At 41.8% G+C, this 16,542-nt stretch overlaps 1 protein-coding gene across 4 annotated transcripts in view; it reads right to left on the bottom strand.

Moving 5' to 3' along the window:
* GOLM1 (golgi membrane protein 1) overlaps nucleotides 1–8,067 on the bottom strand; it is a 33,191-nt gene extending 25,124 nt beyond the window's left edge. The window contains exons 1-3 of one of the 4 annotated variants that reach the window (XM_066988432.1): nucleotides 7,877–8,067; nucleotides 6,328–6,448; nucleotides 1,913–2,034 (exon numbers count right to left, since the gene is read on the bottom strand). In XM_066988432.1, the coding sequence (XP_066844533.1) occupies nucleotides 1,913–2,011 (99 nt within the window). In that variant the 5' untranslated portion in view covers nucleotides 2,012–2,034; nucleotides 6,328–6,448; nucleotides 7,877–8,067. The remainder of the gene's footprint in view (nucleotides 1–1,912; nucleotides 2,035–6,327; nucleotides 6,449–7,876) is intronic. The other 3 variants (XM_066988434.1, XM_066988435.1, XM_066988431.1) reach the window with 3 other exon arrangements.
* Between the last annotated feature and the right edge of the window lie 8,475 nt (nucleotides 8,068–16,542).

Genomic DNA, 16,542 nt, shown 5'->3' with positions numbered 1-16,542 from the left:
ACACACACACACACACACCAGACTTACATAAATTATTGGTAACTCATATTCTGTAGCAGCCATCAAAATTTCAGTTAAAGATCATCAAATAAATACAAAGCTGTCTAAATACTTACAGTAAAAAAAAAAACCACACAGAAAAAAAAAAAACAAAAAAAACCACACCAGAACAAAAACAAAACAAACGAAATACATTAAAAAATATGTCTACAATCTTTCTGAAGTACAAGGTCAAAACATTTCTCAAAATGCCCATTCTGACATCACTGCAGTTTCTGGTGTTGATCCTAAACTTACTCAGAGGGAAAAAAATCATCTCTCAAATCATCAAAAATTTCTACTTAAGACCATGGACAAAATGGACGGAGGACAGCACCGTTTCATTACTCCACTTCATTGCCACTGCAAGAGAATGGAGAGGAGGAGGGAAAAATAAAAAAATAAAAAAAAACAACTTGTAGCTGGGCTGGAAAGGCAAAAAAAAGCACTTATTCCGCGTTAGTCATAATAGCAGCAAAGTCTTGCCAACAAACGAATGGGTTATATGAGTGTTTTAGGAGTGTTTTAAAAGCTCCATTCATAGCTTTGGATGTGCTTTTATTCTAGTCAGAGTGCATGACTACACAGAAGTGAAAGTACATTCATTGGTGTTCTTTGGGGAAAGTGTACAAGATGATACAGTAAATCAGTAACAGTAAACGGGATTTTATGTCTGTACGTTATTGAGACCAAGATAAGCTGGTATGCTGGCTTATTTTCATATCAGCTGCCCCATGATTGTGCAGCAAAGCCTCAGTATTACTGCCACAGCTACAAACAGCTGGTAGCCACCACCCTGAGGCCCCTCACTAAAGGAAAGAGGAGAGATGACCAAGTTTCCAGAAGAAATGACATCATACCCTGTCACCACAGGAAAACTAAGACGTTCCCTCAACTGCATGGCCCAAGACGTGCCCTGCTTGAATAGTGTCAGCTCCGGGGTGGAACAGGAATGCAGTTCCAACAGCCATCAACGCAGTGTTAAAATTCAGTTCAATTAAAAAGAAAATAATAATTAAATAGAAAAACTTGGGAAGAGCTCTCATAAGCCATGTTTAATCACCTGACTAAATTTTCAGGTTTTTGTTGTTGCTGATTGTTAAAGAAAAAGAAAGGAAAAAAAAAAGGAGAAAGGCGAGGGAGGAAAGGGAGGGGAGGGCGGGGAGAGCTGAATTCTCAGGATGTGCAGTCCAGTAAGGATAACAAACCCAAGCTCAACAGACACAGAAAATACAGTCACCACTACAAAATAGCAGAGTTATTATTTCCATGTGAGCTGTGTGCCTTCTTTAGGAACGATTTCTAAGAAATACAAATTCAGATTTCTCAATACCATTTCTGAACAAGCTAGATTTCTCTGTCCTTGGTGGTAAAGTGTGTGTGCATCCTTATTCGTCTAACATTTATCAAAAGAGGTCAATCTTACTTTATACTAAAAAACAGAAGTCACCAGAATGGCGAAAATATAGGAAAATAATTTATGGAGATGAGCAAATTACGGAGGCCCATTCAGACTAAAAAACGGGGGGCAAGTTGCAATGTGCTCTGAGGGAAAAAAAAATAAGAAAAACAACAGGATGCCACATCTGCAAACTGAAACAGAACAAACCAGCTGAATGCCACATGTGTGCGGAAGTTACAGGCACCATATGTAGGTCTTCAGGTTTTGGGTCCCCCTTACCTACAAACAGGCATTCCTCCCATTTCCCCATCTCCCTCGGCTGATGAGCATCAACTGTAATATTTGTGTAAACCCCTACAGCAAGCCAAAGTTCCTAGCTCACCACATGCAGAGGAAGCATTCCTCTTGCTGTGGACTACCCTTATTAACCATACACGTGCAAGACCACGTGCAGACCAATAGGAACATTACCTGCAGATCCGCATTGCGAGAGCTTGCAATCCAGTAATTGAAACCCAAAACGATGATGCAAGCCAGGAGGGCAGCCACGAGAAGAGGTGGAGACTTCATCCCTCAGCAGCTGTTTCCTAGCCCTGCAATTTCAAAAAATAAAACATAAAAATTAACGAAAACACACAACCACAACAGTGTAGAAATCTGCAAATCAAAATACATGTCATACAAATCAAAATACATATCGCGTCCTCCACTTAGATTACTTTACACACACAATCAAGCTTTTACTGTAGTAATGCAACAGCTCTCAGCTGAATGGACTACACCTAGCAAGGAAGGCATTCTGCCTAGGTATTTCTATCTGGGGGTGTTCAAGGAAAGGTTGGACGTGGTGCTTAGGGACATGGTTTAGTGGGTGACATTGGTGGTAGGGTGATGGTTGGGCCAGATGATCTTGACGGTCTTTTCCTTTTCCAACCTTAATGATTCTATGGTTCTATGATCTGAGGGACTGAAAAAAAGAAAAAGCCGTATCATATTATTAGTTTCTACATAAAGCTTCACATCAAGTGCAGGGTTAAGTCTTGAATATTCTTGACGATATAATGAAAATCTGCAATGAACAGAATAAACCAGCCATCCTTCTATCATATATTCCATCCAGCAAGTTAATTAGACAATGCTGGACTCGAGATAAGAGGATACATTCCTTGTAATCTCATTTAGTCAGTAACGAAATTCAAGTCTCATGGTTTCAGGAGTAATTTACACTTTGCTTTCAAAACTTGGGTAGTTCAACTTTTTGCCCTGGTAATATGATTCTAACATTTTGGTTCCACACTAGTTAGTCAGTCAGTAAACAAATCAGATTGTACCAAATTATTTTATGGATAATCTAAAAAATATATAAATAAATAAAAGTTAAGCAAACACTCTGTTGATTTCAATGGGAAATTGTACCAAGTGATGTTTCTCTTGATACTCAGCTTTCTTCTGCTCCTAACAACAACAACAAAAAAAAAAACTTGCTTTATTTAATAAGCGAGGTTTAACAAACGAAGAGTAGCAATTGCTGTTGAGCCTTGGTTTATTATGTGGAGCTGCCTATTCCAACATAGAATGAGGGCAAAGGGCAGCTGCAATTCTGCTTGCAACAGGCCATAATCTTCCCATGATGCGATAAAATCTGGGCTTAATGAATGCAATAACACCTAGCTCAACGAATCCTCAAACTGGACTGGGAACCTTGGGCACAGTTTGTAATACCGACTGCTCTCTTGCAAACTAATATTAACCTTTTTTCTCTCCTTTGTGTACTACTGCAGACAAAAGCCAGCAAAAATAAACACAGAAGATCAAACAGCAAACACTGATGTACTGCAAGACACTATCTCAACATGAAATGGGTGCATTTGCTGCTAAAACACCGTACAGTCTCCCAAGTGAATGCTCTTAAAATGACTTCTTTTTCCCTATGGATGCAATTTACAGGCTGTAATGTATTTATAAATTAATAAATGGTAGCAACTCTCAAAGGGTTTATGTGGGGACATACATTGTAATCTCACGGGAAGAAGAAAATGTCAGCAGCTGGCAGGGAACAGAGATGTTGGTATTACTCTATTCCCAGTGCTTAGGTCCCACAACAGCTCACCTACATTTAATGTGTGCATGCATCCAGAGCAAAACCAACTCTGGAACACTCCTCTTTGGATTCAGCGTAAGACACAACCTTTCTTCACCTTTCCCCAGCAGGAATTGCACAAGACTGCCAGTCCGATAAGTGCTTCAAGTCTATTTGCTCATTTGAAAACACTGTGTGAGTTTATCTATTTATTCGGGGACGGGCGCCGAACGGCAGGAGGCAGCTTCCTGAAAGTGCCACCTCTTCACTCGTGCCGCACCTTGACCGGCAGCTGGCCTCAAGTTGTGCCAGGGGAGGTCTGGGTTGGAAATGAAAAGTTTCTTTTCAGAAAGAGCAGTCAGGCATTGGAATGGGTTTCCCAGGGAGGTGGTGGAGTCACCATCCCTGGGGGTGTTCAAGGAAAGGTTGGGTGTGGTGCTCAAGGACATGGTTCAGTGGGTGACATTGGTGGTAGGGGGATGGTTGGACCAGATGATTTGGGGTCTTTTCCAACCTTAATAATTCTATGATTCTATGAGTTGTAAACCCGTCCTGCTGAGGAGCAGGTGAAGCACACAAAGCACACAGTTGCATGGGTCCAACACCCCAAGTCCAGGTTTCTGCTAAGGATCCAGCGGTCGCACACAGCACAGCCCCGACAGCAGCCACAGGGACACGTGCAAGGCAACGGCAGGGTGGGGAAGAGGCACAAATTTTAGTCATAAAGCACAAAATCAAGATGCAGCGGACTAAATCACACACATATAGATACGTACACATTTCCAACACAAGGCTAAGGATTATGGAAGTGTGTACAGCATTGTACAGACTGTTCTTCCTGCTGTGCCATGTTAAGAGGAGCGCCTGAGATTTACACGGCATCCTTGTCTCCACAGGCTCCCTGAAAACCTAGAACTGCAGATGTCCGGAGTGGCAAAAACAACATGCAGCAAATGGGCATGACCACATCAGCTAAGAACAAAGTAATTTGTTTATTTTTGCTTACCAGAAAACCACAAATCTAAAATACTTGTACAAATAAAATACCACACTTCAAAAAATGTATATCAAAATCCATCAAGAAGTCACCAGCATCCTGTTATTCATCGTAAACTTATTAGTTGGCACACTTAAAAACATGGAAAAAATTACCAAATATAAACTGCAATATATAGTGCGTCATTCCAAGCATTACTTGAATAAAACAATTGGTATTTTCCTCCTGCCAGTCAGAAGTAGGGGAAGCAATACATCTTATCAGCTATAGAAGCTTACACTGGAAATTAACTACTATTTAGACTAGCTGCTTAGCTCCAGAAGACTCAGCAGGTAAAGCAATTATACAAAGGACAAACGATTAGTTCAGGGCACACCTTAAAGCACAGGTGCAAAACGTTACACCTACCCAGCGTGCAAACTGAGTAGCCTGAATTCCTTTCCTGCTTCTTTCAGCTGCTAAAAGCTGGGAAGCAAGCACTGATTTCAGTAAAGCATGCTCAACTTCCATATGTTTTTCCCCTCTAGAAAACTCGGTGTTGCTTGCCTTTATGTTAATGGAGAATATATTTTATAGCCACCAGAAGGAAAGGCAAAAGGAAGAGTAAAGGGGAGAGACACACAGAAGGACCTTCTGTCTAACCAGTGCAGACACAACACATAACCTCAGTTGCAGTATCGGTATTTCCTCTCTCATCAGCCTAAAAATAAAATCTCCGTAACTTTCTACCAGGGATATACACACACGTTCTGGTGGAAAGATAAGCAAATCAGCTCAGTAAATACATTTATATGGAAATGTATTTGTCGTGCTGTTTTCCAGGAAATATCTGGTTTGGCACAGTGATTTGAGTTGAAAAGAAAATATGTTTCTGATTTTATGGGTAAGGAAGTGATTTTACTGAACATGAAGGAATCCATCTCTCATGAATGTTTACTACAGATGTGAAAATCAGACGCTGTATCACAGATATAGTGCTCTACATTTGGTAGAGCACAAAATTCCTGACTTCAGCACAGCCGATTTCAGTCTTCTACTTTGCCAGCCTAGCAGAGCTCCATGGAGAAGGAGGTGTGTTAGACTTTAGGATATTCAGGCAAACTAACATCTATCCTTCCTTGTTTGAAAATACCATCAGTCTAAGCAAATCTTTCTTTTACAGCTGTCATGTAGGTAGTTGCTATCAAGCAGCTTCCAGTACAGGCAGCCAACGAACGCACCAACTCCGGACAAGGACTTTATAAGCAAAGACAAAGCAAGATGATTTGTGCGTGCCAAAATCCCAAGAGGAAAGCCAAGTCTCCCTGCTTACAGGGCCCAGCTTGGCATATTTGTGCGAGACCCGCCGAGCGAGGGCCAGCAGACCAAACAAAGCACTCACTAAAAACCTGGGGGACTTCTGGGCAACGCCTCTGCCTCCCCTCAGACATAGTAACCCGAAGACAAAACCCACTGGAGACTTGAGGGTTGATATCCTAATTCCTTATTGGGTGAGCCCTACTTTCCAAAAAAATTAAAAAATATAATGGATCAGCTTCATCAACAGACTAAGCTACACCAGACCAACATCATAATGACATCCTGATCAAGTGTTCTCATTCGTTAACCAACACTTACAAGCTAACAAAGCGGACGGCACGTAGCCTGCCGGCACTTATTGCCTGCCCCTTGCCCGCTGACTGCTCAGCCACTGCAAGGCACAAAACCAGCACAAGCAACAGCACGAAGACAAACCCAGCAGGGAAACACAGCAGCCTCCACGGAAGCGCCGCGACCCTTTCCCAGAGTAGGCTCGATTCCTCGTCCCACCTTACAGCACAGATGTATCTGGGAAGGGCAACCTGGAGCTGCAGGCACGAGGATGCTGCGGGCTGAGAGAGCCACACCTCTTCTTCCCAAGCGTCTTTCACAGGAACCCACAAACTGCAGGCTGAAAGCAATAAATAAATAAATAATCCTGAAGTGTTCAGCAACAGCCACTTTACAAAATTCCATGCTCCGGACAACTGGTTCACTTCAGGGTGGCAACTAGCCAGAAAAATTCACACACAGATGCTGCAGGATGTTACTGAGTCACTATTTGTCCAAATTATCAAGTTACACTTTCCCCAGGAAGAGGAGGGGAGGCACTTGGTGTAACAGGTTTGGCGACTGCATTTTCACCATTCTCAGGAAAAATCATCACTGGATACTCAGATTGGGTCTGTAGGTCTTCCCTTCCTCAAGCATTTTAAACCATGTTTTAAACAGATCAGGAGAGTATGAAAACGCTGAAGAGGTGTCTGCTCAGGGAGAGGCCGGTCGCTACCGCTGCCCCACCAGCTATTTTACAAATTTTACAGAAGAATTTCGTCCTGCAGCTGACCAGAAGAGGCCATCAACCAGAACTGACTCCGTCACCCACAACGTGCTGCTCTTTACGCTCTTTTGATTTTGAAGAGAAGACCCAAGCAGGCTTGTAGCTAATAAGTCGCTAGTGGTTTGTGTTAGGTATCTCTTCTGATTAAGGCAGCTCTATAACCAAAAGTAACAGGACAAAATCTTGTAAAACACCCTCACGAAGTTTTCAGGCACGCATTTTCCGGATGCGTTTGTAGACATCACTACCAGCAACCATAAAAATTTGTGTACGAAAAGAGAATTAAATGAGAAAGTTACGAGAGCAACCTCAACGCTTGGACTGCTCATTTCTTTTCAAGAAAACAGATTGCTCTCGGTGCTTTTTCCATGCGGAATGAACTACCCTGTTAGGATCTAAATCAAAAGGACCCCCAACTTGATCCTGAAACACAGTAAGTGGAAAAGGGTCACGGCGGGTTTAGGCAGGCACTGAGAGAGCCACACCACCACCGCGCTGCTCCCAGCCCTGCCCGGCTACACGCGTGGTCTCGCTGGGAAGCGCACAGACCGCCCGCTACGAAGTAAGAAACGCAGAAAACCAGCGGTGCGAGCGGCTCTTCGGGAGCACGGTGCTGTGCAGATGCAAGACTGGCACGGGCTCAACCAGAGACACGGGCATCCCCTGCGGGCTGCCACAGGACCGAGGCAGGGCAGGGCAGCCCCCCGGGGCACCCCTCGGCTCAGCGGGGCCGCAGGACGAGAGGCCCGGCCGCCCCCCCGCCCCCCGTTGGCACGGAGCCGCGAGCAGCGGCTGCAAAGCGGCTGAGGGAGGCCCGGAGGGAGCCAGCCCGGCCCGCCCGTGCCCGGCCCGGCCGCCAGGGCCGGGTCCCCCGGCACAGCGGGGCGAGAGGCACCGCGCTGCCCGCCCCGCGGCTCCCCGCTCCCTCACGCCGCCCCCACACGCCGGGCCGCGGCCCCACAGCGCGGCGGAGGCCGCGGCGCCGCTCTCCCCGCTCACCTCGCCGCCGTTACCGCTGCCGGGCTGGCCCCGCCGGAGCAGGAAGGCGGCCGCCGCCTCTCTCGCCCCAGCCCCCGGCACCTCCTGCCGGAGAGGGCGGCGCTGGCGGGCGGGCAGGGCCGGGCAGGGCAGGGCAGAGGCGCGTCGAGGCTTTCCACCCCCCGCGGTCCTGAATATTGCTCCTGCCCCTCAGCTTGCGGCGGCGTTACGGGAGCGGTGCGGGCGGCAGGCGGGCACGAGGCTGCCCCAACACAGCTCTGGGCTGTGAGCCGTGCGAGGGCTTTGGGAAGAGGTTGTTCTTCTGAGATAAGCGTCCTTAACAGATCTGGGGCAGTAGGCATCATTAAAAAATATAAAACAATTAAAAAGTAATTTATGACTGAACAGGTAGCTCAAATTTTAAAAAAATATCTTTCACCATCAGAAGGTAGTACTGAACATGATCATAGAATCACAGAATATCCCGAGTTGGAAGGGACCCACAAGGATCGAGTCCAACTCCTGGCACCACACAGGTCTACCCAACAATTCAGACCGTATGACTAAGAGCACAGCCCAAACACTTCTTAAACTCCGACAGGCTTGGTGCAGTGACCACGTCCCTGGGGAGCCTGTTCCTGAGTGCGACAACCCTCTCAGTGAAGAACCTCTTCCTGATGTCCAGCCTAAACCTCCCCTGTTGCAGCTTGACTCCATTCCCGCAGGTCCTGGTCACTAAAGAGAACAGACCGGTGCCTGCCCCTCCGCTCCCCCTCGCGAGGAAGTTGTAGGCTGTGATGAGGTCCCCCCTCAGCCTCCTCTTCTCCAGGCTGAACAGGCCCAGTGACCTCAGCCGCTCCTCATATGTCTTCCCCTCTAGGCCCTTCACCATCTTCGTAGCCCTCCTCTGGACACTCTCCAACAGTTTCATGTCCTTTTTTTGTACTGTGGTGCCCAGAACTGCACACAGTACTCGAGGTGAGGCCGCACCAGCGCAGAGTAGAGCAGGACAATCATTTCCCTCAACCAACTAGCAATGCCGTGCTTGATCCTTTCTTCTGTTCCTTAAAGACTATCTTAAAATGATCAGAGTAAGACATGCATTTTAGCATTTTCACCTGAGAGAGCTTTTTTTTTTTTTTTTAACAGTATGTACAAAACGTTTGTCTAGGTCAGAAACAAATCTTTGTTGCAAGTTCAAAGCCGTGTTGGAGCACATCCCTCTTCTCATCTAGTTAGGAAGATAAGTAATTTCCTGACTGGGAGCAATTTGCTCTTTCATATTTTTTTAAGGAAAAGTGAATCCTTCTTTGCAGCACATGCAAAGCCTAGAGTTATAATTTGACTAAAAACAGGGCTTCGATGTTTAGGGAACTGAACTGTTTGCCAAGATTCATAGAAACACAATGGCAGTCAGAAAACAGCTCATTTGTCTTTGTAAGTAAGACAAGAAAGATGTTAAAAATAAACACCGATAAAAATATTAATTAGGAATCATTGTGCAAGCAGAAAATGTGAGGACTGTCTGCAGCTGGGACCACTCATTGACTAATTTTGCCCTGCTTCGTTACAGGCAGCCAATACTTCTGGAGACATAACCCCATTATTTTCCCTTTCTCGGTAGATTGTCTTGATGAGTAGCTGTTCTGTACAGAAAGATCAGGAATAAAAAGTCTCTTAGATACATAAATAGCTGACAGGTCTCAAAAGCTAATTGACTATAAAGCCCGTTTTCAATAGCAAGAGTGAAGGTTTCAAGTCCAGCACTGTCTGCAGTATGCATCCAATGAGAATAAATTAAGTTAATTGAGTTCAGAAACTACACTATGCAGTTTGCAAAAAGTGATTTTATGAACATTTAAGGACATTGACAGTTACAGAACTAGTTAACAGCATTTGTCAGTAGCCATCACCTACCAATGTTTTAGAAAATATTAGTAACTGATACTGACAGAGAGGTAGTTGCGAAAACATCAGATGCTGCAGAGCAATGGCTCTTATGTAAAAACATAAAAATAAAAACCTTCTGTATTTAAGTTTCATAGCCATCATTACTGTCCCTATTAACAAATGCTCTAGGCTACAACTGTAACCAGTCTTGCATAAAAATTAGTAGAAAATGCAAAACAGCTCAGCATTATTTCCTGATTCCTGTATGCGCACAATACCACCATGGTCTTTCAGAACTATGTCCTAAAACTTCTTTGGAGCCAACAGAAATGCACTTATACATATGCTAAACTGCAGAGAAGTTAAGTAACTCAGCAAGGTCTCTTGGGACCAGTACTAGAAGTAGTAAACTTGATAAAGGTCTGTTTATATGAGCTTCACAAGACAGTGCAGCCCTCAGCCCAGGGCAGAGCTGGTGCTGAGAGTGAAGCCAGATTTGTAATTGAAAACACTACACACTGGAAATGAGTTTTAGTGACTTACTACTGCTGAAATATTGTGTATGAGAAACGTCATCTAGAAGTAAAGTGATTTGCAGAAAAGTGCTGGAGGTGGATTGCCTGTGTAATTTTTGTTTGTTTGTTTGCAAACATTTGTGAAAATCAAGACTAGAGGTTAAAGTGAAGAAAATTAGATGTGCTTTGAGGAAGAGGAATTAAAAAGACTCAAACTTGTATAATAATAGTTATTTATCATGAAATTAACCTGAAACACAACAGTAGATGTGTGAACATTGGCACACACATGTATATAGCTGGCATACTAATGAAACCAGGATGCATTCGCACAGAAAAAGTCAGCAAATCAGTCAATCGTAGGGAAAAAAATGTTTTATCCATGTCATAAATATTAAAACTGACTGAAGTGCAGTTTTTTCTTTTAACGTTAAGAGTTGTCCTGTGAGAGAGAACAGGATTCAGCACAAGCCTTTATCATAGGAGTTCTGTTGTGTTGCTAGGGCTCTGCATCAGAACTTCACTGTAAACATCAGGTTTTGACAGATGTTAAAATTTCCTTTGAAAGAAAAACACCTGAGGTACAACGTACTTTGCAGCTGATGCCATGGAGATAGTACATCCACTCTTTCTTGAATATTTGGACAAATAACTCAGGAGAATTAATCCATGCGAGAGGATTGTTCTGAAGCACAGAAGTACTAAGTTTTCAGGGAGTGGCTGATGTATAGCCTTCCTGACATGTACAATCCACAGCTGTTAGATACTACCAGCCCAGTGTTAACGTGTCTGTGCTTAATGTAATGTTTCTGATATCTCCAGTAATGAGCAAAAGTAATGCTAAAAATAACAACAACAACAACACTTTCTCTTTGATATCTTAGAAAATGCCTTCTAATTTTGCATTGTACCTTCCTCATTATCTGAAGCACAAGGATTCAAATTGTTTACCTTTCTAATATATGGGAAAAGAGAGACATCATTTTTAAGTGCCACATTTTGATTGTTCAGGATGGGTTGGTCAGGCCCTTCTGAATAAGCTCTTCTTGAATAGTTCAGGCTTCTCTAAAAGTTTATTAGTTATTTAAGGTGTAATACCTCAGTGGCATGAACTTACAGTACATCTCAAACACAAAAAGTGTTTTATTTTCCATTGTACGCACGCAATCATATATGTTATCTGAATTCATGAATGCCTGTAAAATGAACTGTAAGTGTGACCTGCTGATCACGCAGGTAGCTGATCTTTTTTGTGATTTGCATTGTTTAAACACGTGTGAGAGATGGAATTGTAGCCTTTGTTTCAAATTCCATAGGTTTCTGCCTACTTGTGAGGAAACACATATTTTTAAGTTGCACTGTTTTGCAGATATTCATTCCTTGCAAAACTAGTAGTTTAATACACTTGATCCTGAGGATACCACTCACAAATGTATTTACCTTTTCTCCTGACCTTTGTTATGGTCGTTTGTACATACATACAAGTACATGGGTAATACTTGACTGCTGTAAACAAATTTCCCCATGAACACTTGAGCATCCCTATTCGAATACATATCTCCTACAGACTGTTAGATGTGAGCTGCACCTCTCTGGTCATCTCTCCAATACTTCCAGAAGCTCTGCCTCTTCATCTTTAAAAAAAATTGTAAAAGTTTTGTTCCAGCAGCATTAGTCAGGCAAGAAAACATTGGTCTAGCAGAGAGTGAACAGATTTTAAGAAATCTGATTCTAATCCTATCCCTGACATTGATTTCTGTGCAGCCCTGAGTATGTCATTTAAAATGTTAGGTTGGAAAATAAATATATATCTCACAGACAGGGAAAAGACATACAGCTGGTGCAGAGTAAGTTTCAGTATTTTCTTTTCACTTTTAAATATATACACATATATAAATATATATAGTGCCCTTGGATAAAACAAAATTAAAAATCAAAAGTAATTTAAAATATTTCCCTTAGTACTGTGTAGTGACTGTGTATCCCACCTTTTAAAAGTCTTTGAACTGGTGGTACTTCAGAAGATATCTCGTGTCCTTACTGCAACACAAGGATTTAAAAGTATTTTCTTGTGGATGTTTTTTATAGAAAGCTTTTTATGGAATTTTTCATAGGTTAGTAATTGCAACTTGGTAGTGTTTCTTCTCATTATGAAAACACAATAAATGCATATAAAAAGTAAGTCACAAAAACTAGAGAAAAAATACAGTGTCTTACAATTCTAGATGCTGAAGAACTGTAAGCATAACTCTAACTTCAGGCCTAGATGAAGCAAAGCACGATTTAGGGCATTATTTAATTTTGAGTCACCTTTTTTGTCACAGAGAAGAACATCATAATGATAGACTTGTTCTAACTATCCAGGTTGAATGCATTTCAAGCACAAGCCTGCTGCTCCTCTCTGCATCCTGCCTCCCAAAACAAAACAAAACAAAACAAAACAACAACAGAGAACAACACCAGCAACAGCAATAAAGAGAAAGGATTAAGGTAGAGAGGAGTCAAGTGCAAGGAAAATCTGTCGAAGTAGATCCTACAATTACTCTGGGATACTGGAATTTAACAAACTATTGAACTATGATGTCAAACAGCCTCACTTTTCCTGCAGGAGAATCCTGTCCCTCTGAAAGCCAAAGAAGTTTAGTCACTCACATGTTAAAGGCCAAGATTTTATCTTGTGTCTTTTCCAGTCAGAACTTCTTTTCAAGGATCGATGGGAAAAAAGATCCTAAAACACCAAATGTAAACAAAAAAAAAAAAAAAAAAAAAAAAGCTTCACTTCATTAGAGGTGTTGATTGCACTTTTGACATCAGCAGATTTGTTGCTATGCTCTTCACTTCTTCCACTCCAAAGCAAACTGAGAAAGAGGATTTAAAATCAAGAAGTTTTCGTGTATACATCTTACCTAACAAGTTTACTACTGTCTAATAGCAACTGAAATTGCTAACTTCTTCCTTATCAGTCCTACTTCCCAGTCTCTTTTCTGCTTCATCCTCAAAGACCTTTTCTTTTTTTTTCCTTTTTAATACTACTTTACCTCTCCTGTTACCTGACAGAGAAGGAGTAACTCTCAAGACTTTGTAGAGAAATAGATAGAAATAGATTACCTTGAACCATTTGTTTCTTTCCTAATATGCCTTTTTTTTTTCCCTGCCAAATGGTAAGCTAAAACAGTCCAACTGTCAATATCCTTTCATTAAAAAATAAAACTAAAAACTAAAAAATAATAATAATAATAAAAAAAGAAAACATCATTCCACCTTGCCAAAGCTACTGAAAGTTTTCTGGTAGAACAAGATGGTCAAATCCAGTCATGAGATCATTCTCTGGAGATCCATAATCAAAGTATTGTCAGATTGCTATCACCCAGCACAGGTGGAAAATTTCAGACTACTAGAGAAAGACACTAGACATGTTTTAGTATGAGTATAGTCAACAGTTTTACTGTTATTCCCAAAGGTCCCAAACAACAGGCATGTAACTCCCCAGAGCATCCAGTGAAGTTAAGTTTTAATGCATTCCCTTTCCTCCATATGTCGTTAACTTAATTTGCCAGACATCTCTGTTTCTTCCTGTCAGTCTAATCTCTTTGAGGATCCTGTCTTTCAAGGTCTGGTTCTTTGAAGAGAGAGTTCAAGGTCCCTGGAGGTGTTTAAGGAAAGGGTTAGGGACATGGTTTAGTGGGTAATATTGGTGGTAGGTGGACGGTTGGACCAGATGATCTTGGAGGTCTTTTCCAACCTTAATGGCTCTATGATTCCCTTGAACATCTGGTCTAGCGTGAGGAACTTAAGATTTATACTTTAAGCATCCAAAATATTTATAAAATTATCAAAAATAATAAACATGAAACAAAATAAGGTCTTCTCTTCTGTTGTTGTTGTGTTTTTGGGTTCTGTTGTTGTTGTTGTTTGTTATTAATGTTTCATTAAGTCAGGGCTATGTACCAAAATCAGAAAGGACTGAAACGCTGAAGGCAGCTGCTGGGAGATGAATGATCTCCCTTACCTCCTGTCTCCTTTTCTCAAGGGAGAGCATCTAGAGTCCATGTTGCGTTCTTCAGAGGTGCAGAGCATATTATAGGATATAAAAAACACACATTTGCAACACGTTTCTTTATAGCAGACAAAAAGTAATATGATCTTTTCTTCTGCACAATACATATGCATGTATTTGTTCTAAGTGCATACTGACTTATGTGTACTTTCACAGGGTCTGTTCTTACATCAGAATAATTACAGGCTTCCCCATCACTGGATGTCGTTCTGTAGCCTGCATTTTACAGCATGTACACTTAATGACCTCCTTTGGCCTTGAAAATATACCTCCAAAAAATCTTCCACTAAAATGGGTGCAGTCTGAAGCACTGAGTGAAAACTAACACTTACACAAACCAATTAATTTACATAATGAAAGCAAAGAAGTGAGAATTTTCTAGTTAGAGTTTTCTAGTGAGAATTTACTAGAAAAGATTGACATTCACTATTAAGATCAAGCAGCACACATAATGTTCTGCATGTTTTAATTCTTTTACTCCTTAGAACTGGATTTACTTACAGTGCTTTGTATTGAGCTGGAGTTCAGTTGCTAACTGGAAATAGGAGTAATTATGTGCTCACATAGGAATTAGTATTAGGTAGTATTTTCTACTTCCATTTTAAAAGAAATGCACTCAGAATGAGTGTTTCATCTGGATTCCAACACATCTCTTTGTTTGCAGACATAGAAACTCTCTATTTAGGTAATTGCTTTGTCATGCTAAAAAAAAAAAAATAAAAGGCATGCACAAACAAAACAACAACAAATAGGAATCAGGGAGCGGTTTATTTCCCACTGCGGCAGTCCCCAGAGGAACTGTCAGCTGAAATCTGACTGCAGTCCTGTGTTACTGAAGCACAGGCATACTATCACAGGCAGATGATAAAAAGGTTTTCTCTGCCCTTCCCAGCTTTTGTATACTCTCTGAGTTACTCTGAATAACCCTGGATGCTGGCCCTGGGCGTAGCTTCTCCAAATGGCATCATCACTGTGGCTTCTGCAGCTCTGGAGCGTTTGCCTCAAAGTATCAGCTCTCCTGCTTAATTGTGCAGCCTCATTTAGAGAAAATGCCCGATATGCTCTGATATGAAAACGTACTGCTTCATGGGAAATCTGGGCTAGCTGCAAGAGTTACAATTAGACAATGATGTCTCTGTAGAAAGACATAAAATAAATACGCACTCAGTATGCAGTAAAAAAACACCTTAGCAAAGAACATTTTGGCTTTGGGAGCTGGTTGAATCTCTCCAGGATCCTCATCGTGTAACTTCTTTCTGTTCAGCTTGCTTCTGTCCCTATGGTATGTTGACAGCTTCCCTGTCCTGCTTTGCAAAACGGGTTTTTCATTCATAGGATATATCTCTGAAAGTTGCTTCAGAGAGTTCACTGACTAACGTTACTCTTCAACACTGGTTATGCAGTTTTCTTGGGAAGAATATTACCTGAAGTCAGTATCTATATTCACTCTTGATAGTTCACTTGGGCTATCTGTGTAGCCAGAATTTAGTCTTTTCTCTTTCAAAACAATATAGAAAAGAGTAAAGGAAGAGAAAGCGCCCTCCACTGATATTAAAATATTATGAAATTAGTCCCTTATTTTCTACACTTTTAGCTTTCGGAGGTATAAGACAGTAAAAGGAATGCAACGCACTTTTCTATGTATGTTATACAGATGGATAAATTTCCATTACACTGACTGCATATGCAATAAAGGACGCCAGATTTGCTGGCATTTGCTGCAACTTTGTGTGCAGGTTTGTGGCCACATGCACAAGTTGCAGGAAAAACACAGCCTGTTTTTCCTAGAACATAGTCTGTCATTTGCAAAACTTTGTCCTATTTGAGTGAAATCAAGCAAGTATGCCTTAAGTGAGTTTAGGAGAATGACGATGCTTTGTCCTCCTAATAAGAGCACTGAGAAGCTTAGTTTATTAGGGATAGCACATGGCTAGTCCGATATTCATAAAACAGGGTAAAGGTTACAAAAATTCTCCCCAGATCTTGAATGTCCACCCAGCCAACAACGGCCTCACTCCGTATTTTTTAGAAAAAACATCAGTGACACAAAGCTGTAATTCTGCGAGGAGGGGAAGTGGTAGCTAACATGGTAACTACGTACAGTTTTGGCTAACGTATTACTCACTTCAGCTTACAGGAAGGTAGACCATATATAGATCATTTTATCATTTCCTTGTGCCAGGGTCCACACTGTGCAGCAGGCTATGGTAATGTACGATAGGGTA

The sequence above is a fragment of the Anser cygnoides genome, chromosome Z, assembly GCF_040182565.1.
Source record: "Anser cygnoides isolate HZ-2024a breed goose chromosome Z, Taihu_goose_T2T_genome, whole genome shotgun sequence".
Lineage (NCBI taxonomy): Eukaryota > Metazoa > Chordata > Aves > Anseriformes > Anatidae > Anser > Anser cygnoides.
This window is presented reverse-complemented; position numbering and strand designations above follow the sequence as displayed.